The 19,837-nt window shown below is 37.9% G+C and overlaps 1 protein-coding gene across 1 annotated transcript in view; it reads right to left on the bottom strand.

The window, feature by feature from the left end:
- Window positions 1–12,066: 12,066 nt before the first annotated feature.
- The window catches only part of LOC143038606 (uncharacterized), an 11,889-nt gene continuing 4,118 nt past the window's right edge, over window positions 12,067–19,837 (bottom strand). The window contains exon 3 of the mRNA XM_076208046.1: window positions 12,067–14,520. Within this exon, the coding sequence (XP_076064161.1) occupies window positions 14,144–14,520 (377 nt within the window). The 3' untranslated portion in view covers window positions 12,067–14,143. The remainder of the gene's footprint in view (window positions 14,521–19,837) is intronic.

The raw sequence follows: 19,837 nt of genomic DNA, 5'->3' as shown, positions 1-19,837 counted from the left end.
AGTAGTTATCGTAGCGGATGTAGTGGAGGTAGTAGTAGTAGTAGCAGTAGTAGTAGTAGTAGTAGAAGTAGTAGTAGTAGTAATGGTAGCAGTAGTAGTAGTAGTAGTAGTAGTAGTAGTAGTAGTAGTAGTAGTAGTAGTAGTAGTAGTAGCAGCAGTAGTAGTAGTAGCAGTAGTAGCAGTAGTAATAGTAGCAGAAGTAGTAGTAGTAGCAGTAGAAGTAGTAGTAGTAGTAGTAGTAGTAGTAGTAGTAGTAGTAGTAGTAGTAGCTGTAGAAATAGTAGTAGTAGTAATAATGGTAGTAGTAGTAGTAGTAGTTGTAGTAATAGTTGTAGTAGTAGTAGCAGCAGCAGTAGTAGTAGCAGTAGTAGTAGTAGTAGTAGTAGTAGTAGTAGTAGTAGTAGTAGTAGTAGTAGTAGTAGTAGTACAGTAGTAGTTATCGTAGCGGATGTAGTGGTAGTAGTAGCAGTAGTGGTAGTAGTAGTAGCAGCAGCAGCAGCAGCAGCAGCAGTAGTAGTAGTAGTAGTAGTAGTAGTAGTAGTAGTAGTAGTAGTAGTAGTAGTAGTAGTAGTAGTAGCGGATGTAGTGGTAATAGTAGTAGTGGTAGTAGTAGTAGTAGTAGTAGTAGTAGTAGTAGTAGCAGCAGTAGCAGCAGTAGTAGTAGTAGTTGTAGTAGTAGAAGTAGTAGTAGTAGTAGTGGTAGTAGTAGTAGTAGTAGTAGTAGTAGTAGTAGTAGTAGTAGTAGTAGTAGTAGTAGTAGTAGTAGTAGTAGTAGTAGTAGTAGTAGTAGTAGTGGTATCAGTGGTAGTGGAGGGTTAGAAGTAGTAATGGTGGTTATGGGAGCAGCTCTATTAATAATGGTAGAAACGATAATGATAGAAGAGGCATGATTAGTGCTGTGGCATTAGCAACAGTAGAAGAGTCTTATTCTGAGCCAGCTACCTTCCTATCACATTCTCCCCGATCAACAGTGTGGTTTTTGTCCTGAAGACTTCTGCTGTCGATCTTTCATTTCTTCGATCTGAGTCTTAGCCATACTCTTCGAATGACTTCGGTGAGACCTTCGATGTTCCTCTTAGAACATCGAAGGATTTCGACGCTGCATGCCACATGCAAGCCATGAGTCCTGTGAGTCTTTGCTATGAGTCTATCAGTATTGAGCCTCTTCACACAGAAATATTAGCTCTCGACTCTTGCCCATCCTGCGTTGTTGTCCAGGTTTTTTTTTTTTTACTCCCTTTGTACTCTCAATATCTATGTTCTTTTAGGCTTCTGCTTAGATAGGATTATGTCATATATGCTATCAGATGAGCTAGTTCACTGGTATAATTTCCTTGCTTCCATGTTAATTTTAGTCAGAACTGGCAGACAGGTAAAATTATACGTCATGATTATGTTGGAATTTGCACGAACTCCTTCTCTACCGGATGGTACTTCCGCTTCTTCTCGGTCTGCCGCAAGATGATTTTATTGACCTCCATGACAAAAAAAAAAAAAAAAATTGGTATCTAAGAGGATGAGCTTGGCCCGCAGTGACAACAAGGTGTGTGTGACCTCACCGCGTTTGTTCCGCCCAATTGGAGAGGAGTCTTTGCAACCTTGGCCCTCAGACTCAAGCTTCCCGAAGTGTCTGTCTGTTCCTCACTTGGGAGAGGCTCCCCCGCCCACCCGGCGACATTTCACGCTCCGTTTCCTCCTAACGGGCAAGAACTCGAGACCCGGGATCCGTCCGGGGATCCTGGATCCTCCTCTTTCAGTTCCTATATCACCCCCACTCCCATACACATTTCCCCCTTCTCCCCTCCAAAATTCGTCCCTCTAAACCGAAAAAGAAATCAACTGGCGTCGTTTTCGGCCCGACTTCCGACTCCAGTCTGACAAAGGATCAAAGTTCAATGATCCACCCCCCCCACACCCATCCGCGCACACACAACCTTTGCCCTTGTCCACTTCGAAGGCTTTGTCCTGTCTCATGTCAGAACATTTTGTTCAATTTCTGAGTTTGTCTTCTACGAAAGGCGAAAGGTTTCGATGAATTTTGGTTGCTTACACTTCTCCAGAGGTGGAAAAATTGACTACTGTATTCTTGCAGAAAACAAGACTGCTGGCCAACGACACGAAACGCCCTTTACAGATTCTACCCTGGATAACGACAGACGATTTAATTCTATTTATGAGCAGGACCACGGGGTGAGAGGAGGTGAAAGGAAAGATACACAATCTATCTATCCATATATCTATCTATCTATCTATCTATCTCTCCCTCTCTCTCCTTCTCTCTGTCTCTCTTTCTCTCCCTCTCTACCTCTCCCTCTTCCTCTATCTCGCGCTCTCTCTCTCCCTCTCCCTCCCTCCACCTCCCCCCCTCTCTCTCTCTCTCTCTCTCTCTCTCTCTCTCTCTCTGAGAGGAGGTGAAAGGAAAGCTACACAATCTATCTATCTATCTATCTCCCTATCTCTCCTTCTCTCTATCTCTCTTTCTCTCCCTCTCTACCTCTCCCTCTTCCTCTATCTCGAGCTCTCTCTCTCCCTCTCCCTCCCTCTCAGTCCCTCCACCTCCCTCCCCCTCTCTCTCTCTCTCTCTCTCTCTCTCTCTCTCTCTCTCTCTCTCTCTCTCTCTCTCTCTCTCTCTCTCTCTCTCTCTCTCTCTCTCTCTCTCTCTCTCTCTCTCTCTCTCTCTCTCTCTCTCTCTCTCTCTCTCTCTCTCTCTCTCTCTCTCTCTCTCTCTCTCTCTCTCTCTCTCTCTCTCTCTCTCTCTGATTTCTGCTGAGAACTTGCACCGACCTGACAACAGAGAAGATTGCTTCATGCCTGGACTGTCCACTGATTCATCATGAAACGGATCTCTGAGATAAGGAAATCTTATCTGTGTACGGATGTCATTGTTTCAGTGCCAAAGACGACCTGACACAACTCTTTCACCCTCCACTCTTAGAGACGAACCAAATATGGCGTCAGCTGTGTGACATTTCTGGGAAGGGCGAGATGAGGGAAAAGGAAATTGGTATGTTCTCGAAACCGAAGGATGCACGTAATCGCTCGTCAATGGGAGACTTTTTGTTTCTGTTACTATCCGCACCAGATTAGGTCTCACAGTGTCACCGAAAACAAAAACCCTTTTACTGGGTGCAAGCGCACCCACGTACCACATTGCACGCGGTCGCAAAAAAAAAAAAAAAAAAAGAGAGAGAGAGAGAGAGAGAGAGAGAGAGAGAGAGAGAGAGAGAGAGAGAGAGAGAGAGAGAGGGAGAGAGAGAATGCAAAAGATAGGAGTGAAAAATAATATACCCAACACGCCTCCCCCCCCCCCAGCTCCGCTGAATCAGACCTCCCACGAAATTCCATGATCCCAAAATAGCTCTCGAAAAGGAACCAATATTAACCCATAAGAATAGAGTAGCTAGTGCACTGCTCTCAACGAAACACAACACAGCCTAATGAGGCTATCACACTGGGCTATTTTTCCTTCAACCTCCGATTAATCGGCGGTACCTCCCACCTCCAGAACTTTTTCCACTGTAAAATCACTGTGGCAATCTATTTCATTTCCTCGACAAAAATACACAGAATGTCATTTGGTATGCGGGCTTCAAATGTGTTCCAACAGTTGGAGCAAAAATATCCGAGTGTGATAAGGCCGCTGAATGAAATTTACTGATGTTAGTCAGAACAGATTACTCAAACAGGATAACTTTGTCCTGTTGTGTACTTGCCTCGTCAGCTGTTATTTTCAGAGAGAAAAAAGGGAAAATCTTGAGGTCTTCGGTATATTTAGTAACGATCGAAATAGAAATTGGACAATGACTGCTGTGGGCTGCATCGTACACAGAAAAATAACTTTTTTTTTTTACAAGCACCCGGACCTGGCTTCGCCAGGTGTGCTTGGCCTACGGCGTAGCTCGCTCTGCTCGCGAGAGAATTTGACGACAACGTCGGGAGACTTTGACGACTCCTTTTGGAGACTGAAGGCTCCTTTAGGAGATTTTGAAGACTCCTTCGTAATACTTCTCCTGGCAATATTTCGTAAAGATTCTCTAAGCAATATTTCGTAAAGATTCTCTTGGTAATATTTCGTAAAGATTCTCTTGTTAACATTTGGTAAAGATTCTCTTGGCAATATTTCGTAAATATTTTCTCATTAATATTTCGTAAAGATTCTTTTGTCAGAATTCCGTAAAGATTCTCTTTTTCTTGTTAGCACCACTTTCTTTTTCCATGGTAATATTAGTGTTTCCGGTGATGACTCATTTCCGGGTTGGGCCTTGCGTAGGATGTTGGAAGGTTTAGAGAGAAATATTTTTTTTTATGTTAGTGGAGTGGAGATTCTCTTGGCAATATTTCGTAAAGATTCTCTTAGCAATATTTCGTAAAGATTCTCTTAGTAATATTTCGTAAAGATTCTCTTGTTAACATTTGGTAAAGATTCTCTTGGCAATATTTCGTAAATATTTTCTCATTAATATTTCGTAAAGATTCTTTTGTCAGAATTCCGTAAAGATTCTCTTTTTCTTGTTAGCACCACTTTCTTTTTCCATGGTAATATTAGTGTTTCCGGTGATGACTCATTTCCGGATTGGGCCTTTCGAAGGAGGTTGGAAGGTTTAGAGAGAAATATTTTTTTATGTTAGTGGAGTGGAGATTCTCTTGGCAATATTTCGTAAAGATTCTCTTAGCAATATTTCGTAAAGATTCTCTTGGTAATATTTCGTAAAGATTCTCTTGTTAACATTTGGTAAAGATTCTCTTGGCAATGTTTCGTAAATATTTTCTCATTAATATTTCGTAAAGATTCTTTTGTCAGAATTCCGTAATTCCGTTTTTATGTATATAGATTCTCTTGGCAATATTTCGTAAAGATTCTCTTAGAGTTATTTCGTAAAGATTCTCTTGGTAATATTTCGTAAAGATTCTCTGAGTCTGAGTCAGATGTGTCTCCGGGAGTTAGTGTTTCCGGTGATGACTCATTTCCGGAGTAGGAGGTTGGAAGGTTTTAGAGAGAACTATTTTTTTATGTATATAGACACCCATGTTGTGTATAGTAACCGTATAAATCGTTTTCTTCCAGACCGTCCCCGCGCCAGATCACTGTTAAAACACTCACCCCGGTCCATGACCCCCTGTTACCTTTTGTTCGGGTCACGCACTTTCGTTCAGAAATTTTAGTTTTGACCATTTCCATTTTTATGTAATTAGAATCTTTGTGTGCTAGATAAGACAGTGTTTTCAGGAACAAAGATAAATGCTTTGATGCGTACGTGCTAGGATGCATGAGGATACACTGCCCATGAATCTCTTAAGACCATAAAAACAAGAATGAAGGAGACTCCAAAATACCATAAGTCCTACACTAGGCAGTTCCTTGTTCATGACCACCTGTCATCCCCATTCATTAAGTTGTCCGTGCACGGAATATTGCCACTGGGAAAATTGCCACTGGGAACATTGCCAATGAGGGAACATTGCCACTGGTAACATTGCTAATGTGGGAGCATCGCCACTGGGAACATTACCAATGTGGGAACATTGCCACTGGGAGCATTGCCAATGTGGGAACATTGCCACGGGGAAAATTGCCAATGTGGGGACAATGCCACTGGGAACATTGCCAATGTGGGAACATTGCCACGGGGAACATTGCCAATGTGGAAACATAGCCACTGGGAACATTGCCAATGTGGGAACATTGCCACTGGGAACATTGCCAATGTGGGAACATTACCAATGTGGGAACATTGCCACTGGGAGCATTGCCAATGTGGGAACATTGCCACGGGGAACATTGCCAATATGTGAAAATTGCCACTGGGAACATGGCCAATGTGAAATTATCCATTTTTTAATAACTTTCATTTAAATAGACATTTAACTTTTTATTAAAAAGAGAATTAGCTAGTTTACTATCTAACTGCCATTTACAATATTTTTTAGCCAGTTTACAAAAAAAAATTCGTTGGTGTTTTGTTTACATAACTTTGTTGAAAATTTTTAGCTTCGAATTGCTTACGGTCTTAAAATAAATTTATTCATTCTAAGATAAGACCCATAATAGCACATGTGATAAAAATTGAACGTGGAAGTGATATGCTCGTGGATGAGATGCAATATCAATGCACTAAAATATGTTTACCCAAATGCTATTTTAAATGGCTGTTTTTCACTTTTTTTAAGTCATTATACAGTAAGCTTGTTGATCTTGGTTATAAACAACAATATCACAACGATAATGAATTCACTCTTTTAATGAGGCTTTTTTCCGCACTTAGATTTGTACCACCCGATGAAATTCTTGAAGTTCTTGATGAGCTATCAGAGGATGAACGTATACCATCAGAATATATCTCATACTTTGAAATGACTTACATAGGGGCAAGGAAAACGAAACAACCGACGCAGAGATCAATCTATGTTTCCAATTGCTTTCTGGAATGTCTTCAGGCGAACTGAACTAGCGTTACCACGTACCAATAACAGTGTTGAAGCATTTTATAATGCGTTAGATAAATCTGTGGGTAATTCTCACCCTAACCTTTGGAAAATCATCCTTGCTTCAATTGAAACAGGAGGAAAGCTTAGCTACAGCCATGCATGTTCAGTTTGAACCTGATGACCCTTTCCTCGGCGTAATTATCAGTAACGATCTCAAATCATCTAAGCAGTGTATTTCAGCCTCTGAGAAAGCAAATAATATTCTAGGACTGATTGCGCGATCCTTTAACTTTAACGTCCATCGTTAGCTCGTCCACATTTGGAATATGCTGTTTCCGTATGGTCACCGAATCTCATTAAAGACAATGACAGATTGGAAAAAGTACAACGGCGAGCCACAAAACTGATTCCAAATATCAAAAATAAATCATACGAAAATCGACATATGAATCTATTTTCCCTAAAAAAGCGTAGACTCAGAGGTGACTTGATACAGGTCTTTAAGATTTATTTCATAATATTTATTTATTTGTTTGTTATTATTTGTCTGTTTATCATTTGCTTGATTTTCATTTATCATTATTTATCTGTCATTTTATCATTATTTATCTGTCATTTTATCATTATTTACTATTTACCTGTTTGTTTATTATTTAATCATACCTATACATTATTTGTTTTATTTATTATTATTTATATTATTATCATTTATATTTGTTTTATTTTATTCTATTTCTTTTATCATCGTTATATTTTTTTTCGCGTTCGCCCTAGTTATGGACCAAAAGGTCTCCTGTCGGCATGCTCCACCTTTGTAATCCTTTGTAATAAAAAAAATATCCCGACATTAATGCACGCATAAGAAATATTGTTGATAATTATGGAAATGCTCATGATTAATATTTGAAGTCTATTGCATATAACATGCAAATATTTTAAGTAAATTTCTAAATATGTAAATGCTATATGAATAATCATTTATTAAATTTTAAATTTATTCAATTTTTAATTATACTATCACTAATCAAATATACCTTTATATAAATTCGATATCTAGATATCATAATGCTTTTTAAATAAATCATTAATTGTCCTTTTGAATAAAAGTTTGATTTTTTTTTTTTATTCTTATTCTTAATTTCAACTATAAGGCTACAAAACATGTGTTGAAAAGAATGGGCAATGTTCCCAGTGGCAATTTTCCCACATGGGTAATGTTCCCAGTGGCAATGTTCCCAGTGGCAATTTTCCCACATTGGCAATGTTCCCAGTGGCAATGTTCCCACATTGGCAATGTTCCCAGTGGCAATGTTCCCAGTGGCAATTTTTCCAGTAGCAATATTCCTAGCGCCAAAGTTGTCTAACCGTTTCTTAAAACAATCGATAGTTTCAGCGCTCGCTACCTGGTTACTAAATCTATTCCATTCGTTGACCACCCTATTATTAAACCAATTCTAGCTTATTTCCTTCTTAAATATAAATTTGTCCATTTTAAACCCATTACTGCGAGTCCTACCCTGTTGTCTTAATATGATGACCTTGTTTGCATCACCCTTGTTAAAGCCTTTGATCCACTTGAACACTTCTGTTAGATCACCCTGGACTCTGCGTCTTTCCAGAGAGTGTAAGTTAAAGTGCTTAAGCCTCTCTTCGTAAAGTAAATTTCTGAGCCCATATATCATTTTCGTCATTCTCCTTTGTACTGATTCTAGTAAATTGATGGCCATCCTGTAAGATGGAGACCAAAACTGTACTGCGTAGTCAAGGATAGGTTTGACTAACGCTAGATAGAGTTTGATAATTACCTCTGCATTTCTATTTGTAATTGTCCTAGCAATGGAACCTAATACTCTGTTAGCTTTATTCCTGATGCTAATGCACTGTTTCCTGGATTTAAGGTCAGGACTCCCTTGAATTCCCAAGTCTCTCTCACACTCAGTTTTCTCTAAAAACGTGTTATCTAAGCTATATCTGTTTTCGGGGTTGTGTAGCCCTACGTTTAACACGCTGTACTTTGAGATATTGAAGTCCATTTACCATTTCACCGACCATGTGAACAATTTGTTAAGATCATCCTGCAGAATCTCGGCGTCGTCTCCTGACCTAATTAGGCGTCCTATTTTAGTGTCGTCTGCAAACTTACTAACATCACCATTAATCCCATTGCCCATGTCGTTTGTGTACATAACTAACAATATGGGACCGAAAACCGAGCCCTGGGGAACTCCACTAGAAACACTCCCCCATTTGAATTTTACACCATTTATGGTGACCCGCTGTTTTCTGTCACTGATCCAAGTTCTAATCCATTCTAACACTTTTCCTCCTATGCCATGGGCTTTGATTTTATTTAGTAGTCTCTGGTGGGGCACCTTGTCGAACGCTTTGCTAAAGTCAAGGTAAATAACATCGTAACTATCATTGTTATCTGACGCCTTATATACGTTAGTGTAAAAAGATAGAAGATTAGTTACACATGACTTACCCTTGGAGAATCATGCTGTGAGTCACGAATTAAATTATGTCTCTCGATGTGATTTCTGAGTCTATCAACTATTACTTAACTATTATTGATTCAAGCATTTTACCTATAACTGATGTCAAACTGATTGGTCTGTATTTGCATATAGACAATTTATATCCCTTTTTGAAAACAGGAACAACATTTGCCTGCCCCCAAGCAATAGGCACAAAACCAGTGTCAACCGACTTATTACATATTTTTGTTCAATGGTCGCAGATTTCAAATTTACATTCGTTAAGCACTCTCGGAAAATTTTTGTTTGGACTCGGGGATTTTGTAGCTTTAAGTCTTTCAATCTGTTTGACTACTTCTACCTTACTAATGCTAATATTAGATAGTCTACTTTCTTCATCCCCACTGAAAATCGGGTCGCAGTCAGGGACCTTATCTGACCTATCCTTAGTAAAATATGGGAGAAAATATCTACTAAATGTATCCCTCATTTTCCCCCCGATTCTATCATGAAATTTTCGTCGTTTTTAATTGGACCTATACCTTCCTTAATTTTTGTTATGTAGAGATGAAAGAAGCCCTCTGAGTCTGGCAACCTTAATTTCATAACTACGTTTCACTGCGGGTGTGTTCTTTTTAACCAGTCTTGCCATATCGTTATATTTGGATTTAAGGTGTGTTTCTCCGTTCTTTTATGCTTGCGTAAAGTCATTTTTTCATTACGATCTCATATTTCAGCCTGTCCGTCATCCATTTGGGAGTATTACTATTTTTCCATATTGACTTGAGGGGAATAAGTTTATTTTGTGCATTTAGAATTAAAGCTGTTAGGTTACTGTACATTTCATCCAAATTGCTGACCGGTCCGTTGCCCTTGCGCTTGTAAATGACCTGACCCAAGGTACGTACACTACCTTCCGTGACCCGACACCTGACGGCGCTAATGACGTCCGGACTGACTGTGTATACCACGTCACAACCTTCTGGGTCGGTCTCGTAAGTGACCAAATGTCTTAAATACTTTCTCATCTCATCAAAATTGGCTCTCCTGAAGTCCGGTACTAGAACGTTATTCGTACTATTTAATTCTTCCCAAATAATATTAAATCTTATTTCGTGATCGCTAGAGCCTAGACTATCTCCCACTTTTACGTTTCTCGTTAGGTGCTCATTATTAGTTAAAAGTAAGTCCAGAGTATTCTCTCCCCTCGTAGGATCGGTAATCATTTGTTTTAGGAAATTATCCTGCACCACATCTAAGAATTTTTTTCGCTTCCTGATCTACTAAAATTTCCCAGTCAATGTTTTTATGATTAAAATCTCCCATGATCACAACGTTTTTGTACTGGGACGTCCTGCGAATTTCATGAATCAGGGGATCAGTCTGCTCAATGCTGAGGTTAGGAGGTCTATATAGGACGCCAATGATAAGTTTCTTATTCTTGCCTATAATCTCCACCCAAATAGACTCCGTACTATCTTCTTCCTTAATCGAACTGTTGTTTATACAATTTATTGCATTTTAAACGAAAAGTGCTACTCCTCCCCACTCCTGCCAACCTTCTCGTTATGAAAAAACTTTTATCCTTCTATCTCGATTTCCGGAAGGAAATGTCTATCAGCCATATTGATCCAGGATCCAGTAATAGTTACGAGTATAATATCAAATCTTTCTACGCGTGCTTTATCTCGCAGCAAATAAATTTTATTTATTACGCTTCTGTTGTTTGTATAGTAAACTTTTAGTTTATCCTCCCTCCACCTGATGAGGTGATTCTTTTCAAAGTCCCTCTCTAAGCTCTTTCTATTGCCTAAACTTATATTCAGATACATCCCCCCCCCCCCACCGGACTCTTGTCTCCGAGAATGAGGAAAGACACGCCAACAAAACGAGAATGGAATTTGGGTACATCTGACTACAATAAGCTATTAATGTGACAGGCGACTATCTAGCTTATAGCAATATTACCTATAAAAGACAAATAAATGAGTGAATAACGAAATTAATCAAGATAGAATGATTCCTTGTGTGTTATTGTGTGTTGTTAGCACATTTGATGTCATCGGGTGACCAGTACTTTTACTTGACCATGAGTGTTGGCGTCGTGCGGATGACGCGTTTGGTTATTGGCGTCGTTGCATGTCATTTACGGCTGTAAATGACAAACGACGCGAACCTGAGATGACTTGGTGACATCACTACATCAGCTTCTTCCGGGTAAAGTCAGTGATGTGGCTGTAGCGTGGACACCGTCTCCTGCGTTCATGTTTGAACATTTCTGCACCATCGGGGAGGTTGAGGTCCGGGCGGGTTCGAACCCCGCAACCCACGGGACAAAAAGATGTGAAATCTAAGTGTGTCCCAAGGTGCCGATGCTAGGTATGACAGAGTCCAACTAAAAAGTCGAAAGTTTGAAATCGATTTATTATTTTCGTGTGGTAAATATATTTCACTGAGATAATACGATCAATAAAGATCAATCGCTTCACGAGTTCACTGACAAATCTCTCAGTTTGTAATCGCTGCAGTATTATTATTTTATTACGGGTTTAAACGATGCCCATAACATTGTTCTCTAATCAACTCTGGACTCAGACACTTCCCAACTGGGATCCTTTGACGCGTGGGGGCCAATTTGATCAAATCGGTGACATAAGGTTAAAACCGTCCCTATGTGTCCCTGTACGCTCTTTTCCAATCATATGAAAGGAGATACTAGAACTAAAAAGGTCCAAAGGTAGTAACTGTTCACATTAACCACAATGCGATCTCTGTCGCTGTTGTCATTCGTAAATATAAATAATTAAAGAAATAAATAGAATTGATGAATAATTAAGATAAATAAACAAAAAAATCAAAGTAAAGATATACTGTATGTGAAATAAAGTAAATGAATAAATAAAATGGATATTCCCCTCGACTCAACGAATGGAGTTAACTTGTCGACATTTTTTTTTACAAAGATTGACTGCCAGGCACTTTTTAAAAGTATAAGATATATCTAAGCATATGTAATTTTTTTTAGTAAAAATATCAATAAATGTTGACAAATTATCGACCAACACATTTTCCAAATCCTACAGCGATACATAATTATGTATTGTAACCTAAAAAGCCATAAATAAGAAAAAATGTAAAAACAAGATGAAAGAAAAGACGCTCCTCTTAGTTATGCATATTTTATTGTAAAAAATAAGTACAAAATAAAACGAAAAAGTAAGTAATTGCAATAATATTTGTTGAAGTAACGTTGCTATCAGGGCCCTCACAGGGGGGGGGGCACTTTTAGGGAGGCGGTAATTCTAACTTGGACTGCCCCCCCCCCCCCACATGGCTGACAAAGTAAAGATAATATAAAAAGTGAAAGAAGCCCTGAATAATTTACCGTAATCGACGATTTTTACGTTAGAATCAACAAAATATGTAATATCTTTCCTTATCCACTCTACAATATGGACATTAAATACAAAATCTAAATGAAAGAATAATTAAGTTTGACTCAAAATATCTACATTTTATTTTTCATTTCATTTTATTTTCATGCTCAGTTGATTTGCGGTTTTGACTGAGGTGTTTATTTTATTTCAAGTCCTTCTATGACAATAAAGTCATAACTAGCCCATAAGATGTAGTGACATATTTCTTTTTTTTTACTAAGAAATATTACACAATCATATATATATCTGGAGTGGTTAAGATATAATTAATATATTTTGTTTCTCTTTCCTTTCGGCCTTATCCTGAGGAATGACCTCTAATCTCTAAACCAAAGGAATTGAGCGTTGTTGAACTCGAAAGAAAATAATAATTCCTACAAAACAGTTCTCAGTTATGAATAGACAGTCAGTATTAACAGGATCGTGATCACCAGATAATTAATCAGAATTTTGCCTGAATTCCTATCTCCCATCAGCACGACCAACATTCTTTTCCGCATACGTTTTTTGTTCAACATAGAGAATGTACCCTTGTTAAGGGGATGACCATTCTAATTCATTTCTTTGCTAGCTAACGCACTCTGAAAATGGACACACAATTTGAAAATGGACATTTGTACATAATTTTTTTCAGTGAAAGGCATCTATTAGTTGCATATGAACTTGTCTTAAGAGTGATAGAGAGACAGAGAGGGAGTAGAAGGGATGGAAGAGGGTGGAGGGGGTAGAAGGGGAATGTGAAAAAAGTATATATATGAACGCTAGCTCTTGTTGTTTACGTTTTCTGTGATGCTCTTGTGAAAGGTTTTCTTTGTTCCCATGACCCGATAAACAATGGGAACCAAGTCGATCATTATGTTATCTATTGATGTTATCAATTTAATGCCAATATCATCATCAATAAGTACTTGGAAGCGACTTTGACATTCACCCCATTAATTGTTTAGATTATGGCAGCTTCTCCACAGTGAAAATCTTTTTAGCGAAGAGGAGAGCTAAAAAATATATATATAGATTTCGTTGTTAGGTTGAGCAACTATTTTTCTATACCAAACTAACATATTTCGTTGCTTCAGTTTAAATGATAAAAGTTGGTTTCTTAGTCTAACAGACGTCAAATATTTGTTCAGACTAAGTTTGGAAATATATTTCGATAAATAGTTTTGTAGGGAATAAATATTGGATTGATAGTATTTGCAATAGACACACAGTTGGGTTCTTAGTCTAACAGACGCCAAATATTTGTTCAGACTATGTTTGGAAATATATTTCAATGAATAGTTTTGTAGGGAATAAATATTGGATTGATAGTATTTGCAATAGACACACAAAACTCAAAAGGGAAAGGTAATTTTGAGTTTACAGTACAAGGTGGCGGCACGCTAAGCTAGCATTCTGTTTACTTCTGCTACTTCGTTTGAGTAGAAAATATTTCGGTTACAATATTCTAGACTTTTGTATAAGAACATCTCAACAATGTGTCAAACATTTGTATTTTAGGTTTAATTTCTCTTAGTCCGTCATTCTATGGCGTATGAATAAATCGACATTTGGAAATTTGAAAAACAAATTATCGTAACCAAAGTCGTTTCTAATCAAACGGACTAGCAAGAGCAACTAGCATGCTATCGAGAAATGACCAGTGTGCCACCACAACCTACTCTTTGCGGTGACACACTTTGTATAAAATCGTCCTGTATAACAAGGACATGAATAAAACACGTTCCCTTTTCGAAGGGGATAAAGGAGACAAAATCCTTTTGAGAATGACAGCCGCATTCTGAAACGTCTTTGGTTGAGACTCTACTCCAACTGGGACTTATAGAAGTGGACCCTTTTGGCGACCCTCCCGGAGGGCTTCTGGGTAGCCGAAGGAAACCTGACTTCTTCTTCAAGTGTCGGGACGCTCGGGCAGGGACTCGAAGCCCTCATGTGGGCGTTGAAAGCCCTCGGGTAGGGACTGGGGGACCTCGGGTGATGGTGTGGGCTTGATGTCCTGAAGGCGCCCCTGGGGTGTGGGCTCGGTGCCCTTGGGGTCCTGGCACGGGGGCTGGACCCCCGAGGGTGAGGACTGTGGGACCGGTTTCTGGCATTGGCTGCCCGACGAAGGGCAGGGCTTGGCATCCTTCGGTAGAGTACCGGAGATCGGGCGAGCGATGTCTCAACTGCCTTTAAGGTGCCTACGTAAAAAGGGTGACAGAAATTATTAAAAGTTGACAACGCACAAAAAAAAATGTCTTAAGAATGTGAAGAAATACAGTTTTCCATACAGATACATAGATACTTGGAGTAACTTAGAAGGTGATATAACACAAGCTAGGACAATGCATGAATTCATATATAAGTGTGATAATTAATTGGAGAATAAGGAGATATACCTCAAGATAGAATACATGGATTTGAAGCTAGGTATGATCAATTTGAAAGTAAGAGACAGGAACTCACAAGCGTTTGCCACTTTCCTTTATACTGCAATCAAATAAATATAATTAGGTAACACACACACACACACTCACACACACACACACACACACACACACACACACACACACACACATACACACACACGCAAGCACACACTCACGCACGCACACACCCGAATTTTTGTTCCTCTTCCTTGCAACAATCACCAAAACTATTTTTTTGTCGCTGACTCATCCCTGCTGTCCCAATTTCCTTATCACTGTGCTATCAGACACCTTTTCCCAATTTTCTGAGTCTTCACACCTTTCGTACTTGTTTATAAATCTATTCCTTCCTCTTTAGAGTAAGGCCGCGATCGTTAAGAGAAAAAGAAAAAAATTTGTAAAGGCTCTGAACTTATGAGTCACATCTCTTCGACAAACTGGGTTTATCAGCGCGCTTATCTCGTCTTCTTATCTCTTTGCCGACCCTTCCTAGTGTAGTTGTTTGGGTATGAATTTGTGTCTGTGTGTCAAAGAACTTCGTGTTTTAATATTTCCATGTTGTTCCTTTAGTCGTGTGTGTATTTACCTAGTTGTATTTACCTAGTTGTATTTTACGGGAAGGGGAGCTATGCTCGTGGGGTCCCGTCTTCATATCTCATTTTATCTAAACTATTTTTAAATTCATGTATTGTTTTTGCACACACCACTTTCTCATCTAACTTGTTCCAACTGTCTATTGCTCTGTGAGGAAAGCTGTTCTTTTTCAAATCTCTTCTATAGCTGTCTTTTTTTATTTTCTTTCCGTGTCCTCTTGTATTTCTGTCATCCTATTTTATCAGATTCTCTCTATCAGTAATTTCTATGCCTTTCATGATTCTGTAAATAGCTATCAAATCTCCTCTCTCTCTTCTTTGCTCTAGTGTCTGTAGTTTAAGTTTTTGTAGTCTCTCTTCATATGATAGTTTTGAGAGTGTTGGTGCCAATTTTGTAATTGCTCTTTGTATTCTTTCAAGTTTTTTTATACATTTTTTTGTACTTGGTGACCATATCGTTGCTGCATATTCCAATCTTGGTCTTATCAGGGTGATTAGGATTTTCCTCACCATTTCTTCATCCAGGTATGTAAATGCCACTTTGATTGTTCTTATTAAATTATAGGTTTCTCCAAAAATCTTATTTATATGTTTCTCAGGTGACATATTATTCATAACAATGACTCCCAGGTCCTTCTCATTTTCTACTCTTTTTATTCCTTCTTCTCCCAAATTATATGATCCTGTTATTCTGTTTTTGCTTTTTCCAAATTCCATTATACTACACTTTTTTGTATTGAACTCCATCTCCCACTTCCTACTCCATTCTTGTACTTTATTTAGATCTCTCTGTAGTGATTCACAATCTTCTTCAGTTTTCACTCTTTTCAGTAATTTTGCATCATCTGCAAAGAAGCTCATATAGCTTTCAATTCCTTCATCCATATCATTAATATATATAGCAAACATTATTGGGGCCAGAACTGTTCCCTGCGGGACACCGCTTATTACTTCATTCCATTTTGAGTGCTGATCTCTTATCACTACTCTCATTTTTCTTTCTTGCAAAAAGTCTTCCATCCAATTTAGCAATTTACCTTGTATTCCTCCTTCATATTCTAATTTCTTAAGCAGCTTCTTATGTGGTACTTTGTCAAAAGCTTTTTTTAGGTCTAGAAATGCACAATCAGCCCATCCATCTCTTTCTTGTATTATATCTATTAGCCTTGAATAGAAACATATTAAATTGGTGACGCATGATCGTCCTTGTCTGAATCCAAATTGCCTTGGATTTAGTACGTTGTTTTTTTCCAAGTATTTTACCCATCTACTTTTGATAATTCTTTCACAAATTTTTGCTATTGTACTTGTTAGAGAGACTGGTCTATAGTTGGTAGGTTCTTCTTTATTTCCTCCTTTATATATAGGTACTATATTTGCTTTTTTCCAATCTTCTGGAACTTTTCCTTCTTTTAAGGAACTGCTTATTATGCTATGTATTTTGTCTGCCAGTTCATTCCTGCATTCTTTCAGAATCCAGTTTGCTATTTCATCTGGCCCATGCGATTTTCTGACATCAAAATTACCCAAGTGTGTCAATATTTCATTCTTTGTTACTTCTATTTCTTCCATAGGGGGGACTTTTTCTTTCCACTCAATCTCTTCAGGTTGTATATTTTCCCTTGTAAACACTGATTTAAAATGTTTGTTCATAATTTCTGCCATTTCCATTTCCTCAGTGTATTCAACTCCTCCTTGTCTCAATTTCTCCAAGTCTTGTTTGTTTTTCAGTTTATTGTTTACAAATCTGTAGAATAGTTTTGGTTGATCTTTACACTTTTCTATAACATCTTTTTCATATTTTCTTTTTTTCTCTCTGCACTTTTGTACATATTCATTTCTATAACCAGTATATATTTTCCATTTTTCAGGTCTGTCTTTTTTCCATCTGGTCCAGGCTTTGTCTCTTTTGTCTTTTAACTCCCTACAACTTTTGTTGTACCAGCATTTTACATATTCTTTTTCTTGTTTTTGTCTTGGGACATACTTTTCCACTCCTTTTTTGTAAATTTTTGTCAAAATATTCCATTTCTCTTCCACTGATGTTTCTTCTTTGTATATTTCTTCCCAGTTTTCTTGTTGAAAGAATTCTCTTATTTTATCAAAGTTTGTTTTTTCATACATCATTCTTCCTTTTCTATATTGTTCATTTCTTTTCATATATTTTTCTTCATTAAGTTCCAGTTCAATCAATATGTGGTCACTTTTACCTATTGGTGTTTTATATTCAATCTTGTCCACTATTCTAGGTTCAGATGTAATTATTAAGTCTAGCCTCGATGGTTCTTCTTCATTTCTATACCTAGTGTTCTCTTGTATCCATTGTGTCATTGAATGGTCAGTAATCATCTCAAGTAGAGCATTTCCCCATGAGTCATCACCACTCTTTACTGTCATTTCTTCCCAGCAGATTTCTTTGCAATTAAAGTCGCCCATCATAACTATTCTTCCTCCGTCTTCCATTATTTTAGTTAATGCTATCTTTGTGTCCTCTAGCATACTTTTATATTCACTCTCCTCCCATGAGGCTGTTTTCGGAGGCACATAATTGATCACAAATTTTCTGCTCTTCTTATCTCTGTCTTCCACTTCTATCATAATCATCTCTACTGTATTCTTTCCATATATGACACCTTTCACGTTTATATCCTTCTTAGTCAGGAACATAACTCCACCCCCTTGCTTTTTCTCTCTGTTTCTAATCCAATAATTGTATGCATCATGTCCTACACTGTTGGGTGGTAGTGGGCCTTTTAATTTTGTTTCTACAATTCCCATTATGTCCGGTTCTTTTTCTTTCAAATAATCATTCAGCTCATTCAATCCTGTTATTAATCCATCTATATTTGTGTAAGACACTCTTAGTTTTCTGCCACTTCCATTGTGTTCTCTGTTTCCCTTATGTTTTTCTTTTGTATGTCGAACTTCCTTAGTTTCATGTTCACTACTCTCCAATAGAATCTCTCTTTCTCTGACTCCGTTCTGTTCTCGTTTTTTGTCTTAGCTTCCAGTCTTTTCTGCTTTTCTTCCTCTCTTTCCTCTTTATTCATTTCTCTTTTTATCCATATCTTTTTGTGTTGTTCACTTGTTGCTAGTTTCCCTGTTTTGGATAAGATATTCTCTGCCGTTGTTTGTGACTTGAATTTAATCTTAATTGGTCTGGTCTTGTCTGTGCTATACTTTCCGAGTCTAAATTTCTCTTCGATTTGTTTCATAATTCCTGGTTCATCTTCCTGAACTGATTCTAGTAATTGGCTTACTTTTTCATTTTCCTCTTTGATTCTTGTGGTTCTATCTGTGTTGTGTTTCTCTTCCATTCCTAATATAATTATACATTTCTTCTTGTCTGCTAAATCCCTTACTATATTCTCCTTTTGTCTCATCACTTTAATAACTGAGTCTTCAGTATGTTCTTTCAATTGCTGTTTGACTATGTCAGTGAATGAAATCTTATTTCCTTCTTGGGTTTGCTTCCAATTTTTACTTTCTTTAGCTATTGTTTCTCTGTTTTCTTTACTATTCTTCTTCAATTCTTCATTCTCCCCCTTTACCTCTCTTAACTGTCTTTTTAGTTCTTCTATTTCATCAGTTAAGTTTTTATTCGCCTTTTCCAGTTCTTCCAATCTTTCAACCCTTTTTAAAATGGTGTTCATATGACCTAACCTACTCTCCAAGTCCTCGATCACCTTATCAACCTTCTTCTCTAGTCTTGTCAGTCGGGGGGGGTTTGTGTCCCCCCCACTCTCTTTAAATCCCTTGAAAATATTCTCATCACTTTCTGCTATATTGCTCCTATCTATACCTCTAATCTTCACATTCCTATTAGACATGTTATCATCCAACTCGTCTTGGGGTCGTTTGTCTACCTTACGGCGGCCCGTCAGGGCCATTTCCTCCACCTCCTCATTACCTTCCATTTCCCCAGCAATCCCTCCCCCTCTCCTCTTTCCTTACTTTCCCACTACCTCACGAGCAATTTCCCCCCCCCCTGCAAATACAAAAAGGCACTTCTCTTTGCGTTGGTATCCACAATCTGCACTTTTCTTCAGAGCGTTCTTCAAGCCGTCCGTTCGTTGAAAGTGTGTGTGTGTGTGTGTGTGTGTGTGTGTGTGTGTGTGTGTGTGTGTGTGTGCATGTGTTTCCTTGTTTGTTTGCGTGTATATATATATATATATATATATATATATATATACACACACACACACACACACACATGTATATATATATATATATATATATATATATATATATATTTATATATATTCACACACACACACACACACACACACACACACACACACACACACACACACACACACACACACATATATATATATATATATACATATATGTGTGTATATATATATATACATATATATATGTATGTATGTATGTATGTATGTATGTATGTATGTATATATGTATGTATATAGGTATGTATGCATGTATATATAAATATTTCGTTGAAGAAAAAAGCAGTAGATGCATTGATGATC

Source organism: Oratosquilla oratoria, chromosome 24 (assembly GCF_046742065.1).
Source record: "Oratosquilla oratoria isolate Oo_2021 chromosome 24, ASM4674206v1, whole genome shotgun sequence".
NCBI classification, from domain to species: domain Eukaryota; kingdom Metazoa; phylum Arthropoda; class Malacostraca; order Stomatopoda; family Squillidae; genus Oratosquilla; species Oratosquilla oratoria.
Note: the sequence above shows the minus strand (reverse complement) of the source record. Positions and strands in the feature narration are given on the sequence as shown.